We start from the raw sequence: 9,258 nt of genomic DNA on the forward strand, positions 1-9,258 counted from the left end.
GTTTAGTTGGTTACAAAGCATCTTTTAAATAAGTTAAATGTTCAACCTCGATATAAAAAGAAACCTTCAAAGACATTTTGGAGCTTCATTTTATTTTGAAAGGAAAAAATATATAGAATTGGGATATAGAAAGCAGAGAGGAATGTCGTGATAGGAACCAAAAAAAGCAACAGAAAATAACTTTAGAAAGCACATTTACATTTGTACGCTTTTTAAAAATCATTTTAAAATATGAAGTCTCAATAAATACTTCAATACATTTAGGCATGCGGATAGATCTTTACATTTCATTACAGTATTTGATTCATAAAAATTACTTTTTCTTCTTCATTATTGCACTTACGTTGTGATGGGTTCGTCCTAAAACCAGTCACATGCATAAGGTCATGAAAGGTCAAAGGTCAAACTAGTGTCTTGTTCAAGGTTAGAGAGAATCTACAAGTCTAACAGAAGGGTGTTTCTTTTTTTAAAAAGCACAAAGGTACCCAAGCTCAAATAGAAAAGTGACTCGGCAGAGAGGAGTTTCTGTATCTGCTGCTGTTCTGTTACACATTATTCAAAATGATTATGAAAGACTTCTGGGGAGGAAAGAAAGCAGAGGCTGAGCCGCCATGTCGTGGTGCTGCATGCAGAGCGTTCTCAAGTCACACAGAGTTCAACACTTAGCAACAGTTTTCTGTTTGAGTGGCAGCTGACATTTTGGAAACAACGCGTATTTGCTTTCTTGCAGAGAGTTCAATGAGATGCTCAGACACCACTCTCATGTTGTTCAATATGGAACTGGTGGTTTGTGAAGAATTACACTCCCAACATTAAAACCATCACATTTTAAGTTTTGAATTTCATATTAACAGTCTTTTAGCTCTGGCTTTGGTCACAACCACCTCCTGAAATACAGATAACCAGAAAAACATGGTTGGCAAAAACTGCGGATGAAGCATAAATCTCAGCATTGCATGTTTTCAGTTCTCAATACTGCCCCATGTGGCCAAAAGAAGGTGGTTCAATGTCACACCCTCCAACAAGTAAAAAGATTATTATTGGAATGTTATCAAGCCATTGAAACAGCTTCTCTAGAAATATTGTCTTTTGTGGAATAAGGGCATAAACTCAATATTGTGTGCATGTAAATGTTGTCAATAAGCATATTCCTTACCCGAAAAACACACAAACAGGTTTGAGCTAGCCCTTTCCCCTGTGACCATCTTTATACTAGATCAACTAACCCTAGCTTCTTGTTTAGTAAAGAAAGGAGTGGTCATCTTCTCATTTAACTCTCATCAAGAAAGCGAAAGGGCGACTTGTAGAAATAAGTCAAACTCTGTCATGGAAATGGAGCCATTAATGATTGACTGGTTACATACAGGAAAGTCAATGTGAGTTTCAGTTCAAAGACGGCTTTGACACATAATAAGAGACTAGTATAAAATCACACACACAACAAACTCAAACAACACAACTCCAGTGAGTAAATGAACTTGGAAAGCAAATGAAGGCAGTGGAAAGAGAAGAGACTCTCAGGTTATTAAGAAGACGGTAAAATAAATATAAACATGACACGTGATCTGAATGTTTTCAATCTGCCACCAGCAGAGGGCGATGAAGCCTCTTCAGCTGAATGGAAACATGTTTGCATGGATCCAAACTATAAATAGTTTCTTCTTAGTTTGCTATCCATGCGTTTGAAGTATTTGAAATATTGGGTGTGCTTTTGCTCAGCGTGTCCGCATGGAACAACTTGAACCTTAATATGTATCTGCACGTAGTTTTCTTTCTGAATTATAAGGCTTTAAAATAGGGCCACAACTGGAAGAAATTCTCTTTAAAGTGTCATAAAACAGAGAAAAGCAGTCAATTGTAACATTGGAAAAGCTACAAACAGAGAATAAATTCCATGTTTGCTTTATAAAAAAAGTGACTCAAACTATTAACCTATTGTTTAAATAATTTCAGATGTATTTTCTGCTGAATGATTTCACATCATATTTTAACAGTAGAGGTCCATCAAGTAGATTTGTATCTGTCTGAAAAACTTGTTGCAACTTGTAAATATACTATTTTAGTTTTCTTTTTGGTCGTATGTATTTGGATCTCGTGGAGTAATTGATTGGTAATGTGTTATAATGGATGATCACGATGGAGGCTAATGGTATTCTTTAAGGGTGACAATCCTCTTCATATATTACATTCTTACAACCATCCATTCATTTTCACTCTCACGTGTGGCAGCAACTTCAGCCGATCACAGAGAGCGACCCAAGCTAGATTCAAGTAATCGTTATAGTTTAAATTGGTGCTGAATATATATTATATTTTATATATTTAATCAAAAATACTGACTAGGTCATGATGGCATCGGTGGATGAGAGAAAGCAGAGGACGCACAAGTCAACAGATGTTTGTTTGTTGATGATCTGAAAACCTTTTTATTTCTTAAAGTCTGCAGGTATAACGTGTATTTGGATCTCATCACATGATCTCTCTCATAATCTACAGCACCATCAGACACAGCAGTTCAACTAGATCAGCTGTTTTCAAAGTGACAATAATAAAGTATACGTTAAATATTTATAGAATATTTTCACCACTATTATTAGAACTATGCTCTAAGTTTTAGAATTGCATTTCCCATGGAGCCTTGGGGCGGTAAGTCAGTCAGTGAGCTGTGGGCTACAACTTAACAACGTGTCTTTGAATTAGATATATCCAGCAGATATATGGAGGTTTGTTGGCATTTGAAATGTATATATATATATATATATATATATATATATGTGTGTATTATGTCTTTCTGTTTAGATGAGTTGTGACGAGATTATAACTAACTTTCTGTTTTCAAAAACAGATGGTGGAGATTGAAATTGTAGTTTGATATCCTTCCTCCAAACTCCTTTGCTCTTGTTATATCATATACATATATATATCTATATGTCACTTTTTCCATGTATTGGATTATTATTTTTATGTTTGACATGATTTGAGTTTTCTTCTTGACAGGAGGATGTCCCAAATCAGCAAACTAAAGTATAAATGTAAGATTTTTGGGAATGACCTTTTTATTTAAATCTGTTTCTGCTGAGCTAAAGCTAGCCGCAGTAATCCCTTCCAAAATGTCAAACTATTCTCCTTTGAAAGGTTTCTCATGGTGCACACGTGTATGCATTTTAATGCACTGGAGTATACAGTACAGTACAAATGGTTGGAACATAGTTGAATGTAAAAGTGTACAGCCCACACAGACTCATAGAAGAGTCAGAATGCTTACTGTGTTGGTGTAAGCGTGAGAAAAGGTGAAGAACTAAATACTCACTTTCTAAAACAAACCCATCACAGCAAGCTACAGTAGGACTCTGCGAGAGGACTGACTTCATGAGAGGTTAGAGGTTGTATCCTCGCCAAGAACGCCACAGCAACGACATACAAAACAAAGATTAGTGGTCCATCTTTACAAACAGAAGTATGAATACAAAAACCACATACTTCCGAGCGGTTTTCTGATATCAAAAATGAAGGGTTTCTGTTCAAAGTGCACCAAGGTCTCTCCAGGTGGTTTAACCCCGGCTTGTCCGCTTGTTTTCTCCTCATTTTGGCTCCACGTATCCACACACGTCCAATGAGCTGATCTAGATCTCCCAGTCGGTGCAGGGCAGGCCTTCGTCCTCGGACTCGGACTCAGACTCGGGGGACGCCTCTTTGATCCTGCGCAGCGCCTCGTGGATGCTGCGGGTCAGAGCGTCGGCGGAGTGTGTGTAGCTCTTGGCCTGCCGCTGCTGCTCGGGCCGGGCCAGAACCTTCTTCAGCCGGACGCCCTGCCGGATCTGAGCCAGGATGTTGGTGCTGTCGTCGTCCGGGTCGGGGCCCAGCACCCGCAGCTCCGCCTTCCTCAGGTGGAAGCAGCCGCGCTTCAGAGAGTTCAGAACCTCGTCCATGGGGGAGCTCGCTGCTTAAAACACAACGGTAACACAGTTAGAACTTCACAACACAAAGAATGTACTTTATTAACAGCTTGTCAATGAACCTGGCCAAAGTATCTATAAAGTAACGGAGCGTCCACACAGCGGCGTGCGTTGACGCTTGGAGGTGGGCGTGTCTGAAGCTTGGGGATTTTTTGCGAGCAACGCGACCAACAACCAATCACATGAATCTCCCGCCCCCGACATACAAAGCAATAGCAATGTTAAAACGAAGTAAACTGGATATAAAATCCCCAAACAGGCGAAAACCTACCAGTTTCACCCACTGTCTCTGCCACCTCCCTCCATGCCTCGCTCCTCCGGTTTGTATCCCGGTAGATGAACAGAGACTGATCATACAGCACCGGGTGATTCACTACCACTATAATGAATTTTCCCTCCATTTTTTGGAATATGAGGAAATGACCTGCGTAGTCTCTCCCAGCATACACACGGTTTGATTGGCTAGCGCTTGTACTGGCAGATTTGCATAAACGGGATTTCATTGGCTGACGCCTCCGTCGAGGCGTCAAAAGTTAAACATTGCTCAACTTTTGACGCCAGCTACGCCAGCAACGCTCCACGTCGCTTCCCAAAATGCAGTTCGGCTAAAAGTGACGTCACCCCATTCAAAGTGAATGGGCAGAAGCGTTGGAAGCTTCAACGCACGCCGCTGTGTGGACGGGCCGTGAGATGGAGACACAGGAACACATCATATTTTCAGTTCTTTCTTAACTTTTTAAACAATAATTCCCAACAATTTACCTAAGAAGTTAATACTACATGAATAACTGGTGAGTAAAGCATAAAAAAGGTATACATTCATTAATAATAATGATCATTTTAATTGAATATTTAATTTTAAGTACAGTTTCTTCAAGAGACACTATAGGACAGACTTCATTTGAATAGTTTGTATCCTTGAGGTCAATCTTTCTTAAAGTTTTCTTTTTTATTTAATTGTATGTGCTTTCAACCATCTTTTTAATGTATTTGTTATAGTGTTCTTTTTTATATTTAAAAAATGAACACAACTTGATGAAGAGCACTTTAAACTGCAGTGTATGTAAGACAGCTGCTCCACAAATAAATACTATTATTATTATTTATTTGATAAGATTTCCCTGAAACCTAACCCTCTTTTTGATACCATTTCTTTTTCAGCAATAGTCCTTCTCTGTATTTTTCACAATAAAATAACTCTCCTTATATCAGTTTTCATTGTTGGTGGAGACGCGCTTTTTATCAATATTTTCTTTGTTATAATAAATGTCTCAAGACCGAAATGAAAGTGAGTCTCCTCCTCACCTCTCCACTGCGTGGAGTCCAGCGAGGATGTCTTCTTCAGCTTCTTCCTGGCCGTCTGCAGCTGACTGCTGTCGAAGAACCGAGGGGAGAAGGGGGCCAGAGGCAGAGACTCAGACTGTCGTTCATGACGCCGCACCGGGCTGGGGGGTTTCTCCCTGCCCTCACCCTGCTGCTGCTCCTCCGAGGGGGGAGTTGGAGGAGGAGGGGGGGGGTGGGGGAGGAGGAAAAGGTGGCAGCGAGAGGAAGGGATGCGTGTCGAGGTTCCCCAGTGGAACTGTGGGTAGAGAGACGCTGTCGCAGCTGAAGGGGTCGGGGGGAGGAGGGGCGGAGAGTAGGGGGAGATTGGAGCAGTCCGTCTGGACGCTGGCTGAGTGAGTGCTGGCCGGCGCCCCCCCCCTCCTCTGGCTGGGAGGCTGGAACTGATGCAGCCGGCTGGACTTCAGGGTCACCTGGCCCGGGTAGCGCTGAGGTGAGAGACAACAACAAAACCAGTGAGAAACAAGATCAGGGCAATATCACAAACTAAAAGGTGAAGTTGAAAATATTGTTATAAATACTTGGTATAAAACAGAACCTTAACCGAAACTAAATTGAACGGAAAATGAACAAAGCGTACTAATTACTTTATGACTTTGACCTAGATAGTTTGAAACTTGACCTTCCAGGAGATGGCGCTATGCTGTAATCAGTTCCCAGCGAATCCATATTGTTATTTACAATCCGTCTAGTGTGGAAATAAATAACCAGAACATGATTTGAGTATTGTCAAATGCCTTTTAAACAAGCTATTCAGCTCAGGCTTTTAGTTAGCATGCTGTGGTTAGGAGGACATCTTTCTCCGAATGTGGTAGTGAGGAGTAGTCGAGTTTATTCCGAAGTATTTAAACATTAATGCCCATTTCTTACAGTTCCCTACTTCTTAAGTTCTCCAACCATCTTTTTGGTATTTATATGAAGCTACATAGGTCTGAAACATTATACAAAATAAATACAACTAAATGTGTAAACCTCCCTGAAGAAGTTCAACTAAAGTAAAACTCACTCTGAAATCTAACTAATACCAAGCTAGAAAAGTCAAAACTAAAATAAACAAAAACAAATGAATAATACCAGACTACAGACTAGGATCATTATGGGATGTTCTCACCAGCTTGAGGCTGCGCAGTCTGTCCAGAGTCCTCTGTCTGTCCTGACTCACTCTGGCGTTGCTCCTGGCCTCGTCTTCCTCAGCTGCTCCTCCCTTTATAGGAAGTGACAGAGATGGTCTGATGTAGCAAAGTGTGATAGCTTGGTTTGGCGTGTTCGCCTGCGTAAAGCGGTTCATTTAGGAGTTGGGGTGATTGAATCAACCACACCACAACCTCTCAAAAAAGGAGGCTGTTTTAGGTTTGTTTGTGGTATGAAAGCAAAGCATGCAGCATGAGAGGATTCTTGCTAATCAATCAGAAAGAAGATAGTAGTTGATCGCAGGTATTTGTTGAATTTTTAGCCTTTTTTGGTCCCAAGTGCTGGTTTGGTTTGACTCGGTTAGACTTGTTGCATCAGCCCAACCCAAGGCTACGTGCTTGAGGTGTGTCTTAACTTTTGATGCGCTTGTCCTGAGTCCATTACATTTATAAGCAGATATTTACCCATAGATGGGATGGATAGATAAGTGGTCAACAGCTGTGTAAACTTAAATTCTACTTAGCATGCTAAAACTGCAAAGGGAAACTGAAATAAACCCAACATAGTTTGGCTGTAAAGGCAGAAAGTGCCAATGGAAAAGCACCATTTGTGTTCTACTCCATGTATTTTGACAGTTCCTTTTTAATAACAGACAATAACTCCGGACAAAGTGACACAGCAAGATACCTCTTTTCACTATTATTGTTCAGAATACATTTCTTGTGTGGGAATAACATTTCAAAACAGCAGTGAGCTTTTATGAGGGAGACAGTGTTCTCTGTATGCCTGGAATGCGTTTTTTCACTGCGAATGACTAATATCTATTTCCTACACCAAAACCTTATAGAAATAAATATGAAAACTATTTCATATTGTGCGTAGATCCTTTCAGATGCAGCATAAATATGGAGTCTTACGTGTTGCAGTGTCTGCGGGGAATCATCATGGCTGCCTCGCTGTTGTATCTTCTGGTTGTGATTGACAATACAGATTTCCTAAACAGAAAGAGAAGACATAAATGACGCACTGATCCAGCCTGTTCAGATCAATGACTCCAGCAGCCTCAACAACTGACCACTGTAAACTCTAGCTGTACTTCAGCTGTGCCTACCTTCTTGTTTTTGAGGTAGACCTTCTTGGTGGTGATGCGGCCCCTGCGGGCCTCCAGCTGCCGGGTCCTCTGCTGCAGGACGCTCAGCTCTTCGTCTCGGAGGGGGGGCGGGGGGGTGGTGTGATTGTCCTCACCCTTCATGGCATCTGGGCTCTCAAAGGCATCGTAGTACACCACCTCATCCTGCCGCTCTGATACAACATTAGAGCAGATACATTTCAAATGTTTTAGTAAACACTGATGGAATTACATTATAAGTGGTACAAGAAATATTTTCTCTGTTTGAAATTGATCTATTTTGTTTTTCATGGGTCCTGATAAATAACCCACTGTACTGCTTTATATTACTCATATTCTTTTCCTCTGATAATGTGTACAGCTCATCTCTTTTAATAATATTTACATCTGATAATATCCACGTTATGATCATTATATGTATAACTTACTCTTGCCTTTTTGGTATTTCTTAAAATGTTGAATTATTGTGTTAAAGTACTTCTCTACATACATGCCTCTTCAAACCCATGGGGACAAACTCTTGAATTAAATTGCAATGTCTTGTTACTCATTGTCATATATTTACGCTGATATCAACATAACTTCAATATCGCCTGTTATATCAGTAAGAAATGTGCCATTTATAACCCTTCAGTCTGTCACCCCATGCTTTACAAAGCCCTTGAACCCCAGAGCAGACGCTCACCTGTCATCTGCCTGCGCAGACTCTGCAGCTGGGAGTTGAGCAGCAGCTCCTCGCAGCGCAGCACCTCCGCCCCGATGTCGTACAGCTGCAGCTGCAGCTCGTAGTACAGCGCCTCCAGCTGGTCCACTCGCAGCATGGCGTCCTCTCCCTCCTGCAGACTCTGCATCTACAAGCCACAGCACAACACACAATGACATCACTCTTCCACCACAGTCCAGAGGGCATATGCCTCAGGCTTCAGCAGCACTTCCTGTGTTCCATCTGTTTTGAACAGAAACGGAAATTGAACCAGACACAGTTTCTCTGTTCTCTCTCTCTTTGTGCAGTGCTGCACCACTCCTGCATTCAACAGGTACTTTCCACAATGGATTTACATATGTAAGGAAAGGGTTTGACCCCAACAGTCAGTCCCATGAGTCATTTAGCTGCTGTACACCAGGATGTTATTCACTCCATTACAGGATGTCTGAGCCATGAGGTCACTTCACTAACATGTCCATTATCTGCCTTTTTCCTTCTCTCTCAACTTCTCCTAGTCCAAGTGTTTGTGTCACTCACTCATGTTATGGTCAAGCACATTTACTCTAGTACAGAAATGAGAGTAAGGGTACACTTTTGAAGTACTTGTACTTGAGTTTTGTGCAAATGTCTACCTCTGCTCCACTACACTTTGGACAAAATATTGGTATTTTTTCCTCCTACATGTATTTTCACACAAAGTTTCTTTGCAGATTCAGATAAGTAAAACAACATTTAAATCAACAGATCAATTCTGATATGATACCGTAGATGAAGCAATACATTTAAGTATTTTTTAATGCAATTAATTCGACACTTTAACAAAGTAAAGTTAGTATTTTTAATAGTGGCATCTTCTATTTATGCTGCATATTTCTTCCGTCAATGGCTTCAAAATAACCAGCGAGTCTCACAACCTTTGTTATGATGCTTTATGGGAGGAGCCTCAGTGGGTGTGTCGTTGTTTACCTCCTCCTTCAGGCCGTGTTTCCTCTGCT

The 9,258-nt window shown here is 40.9% G+C and overlaps 1 protein-coding gene across 1 annotated transcript in view; it reads right to left on the reverse strand.

Annotated features, from left to right (window-relative positions):
* Positions 1-80: 80 nt before the first annotated feature.
* Positions 81-9,258, reverse strand: part of jmy (junction mediating and regulatory protein, p53 cofactor) — a 33,610-nt gene continuing 24,432 nt past the window's right edge. Inside the window, 8 exon segments of the mRNA XM_034238979.1 lie at positions 81-3,943; positions 5,262-5,473; positions 5,475-5,725; positions 6,409-6,501; positions 7,346-7,423; positions 7,540-7,730; positions 8,243-8,408; positions 9,230-9,258. The exon segment at positions 9,230-9,258 is cut by the window's right edge and continues 141 nt beyond it. Coding sequence (XP_034094870.1) covers positions 3,624-3,943; positions 5,262-5,473; positions 5,475-5,725; positions 6,409-6,501; positions 7,346-7,423; positions 7,540-7,730; positions 8,243-8,408; positions 9,230-9,258 — 1,340 coding nt within the window. The 3' untranslated portion in view covers positions 81-3,623.

Source organism: Gymnodraco acuticeps, unplaced genomic scaffold, assembly GCF_902827175.1.
Source record: "Gymnodraco acuticeps unplaced genomic scaffold, fGymAcu1.1, whole genome shotgun sequence".
Classification (NCBI taxonomy): domain Eukaryota; kingdom Metazoa; phylum Chordata; class Actinopteri; order Perciformes; family Bathydraconidae; genus Gymnodraco; species Gymnodraco acuticeps.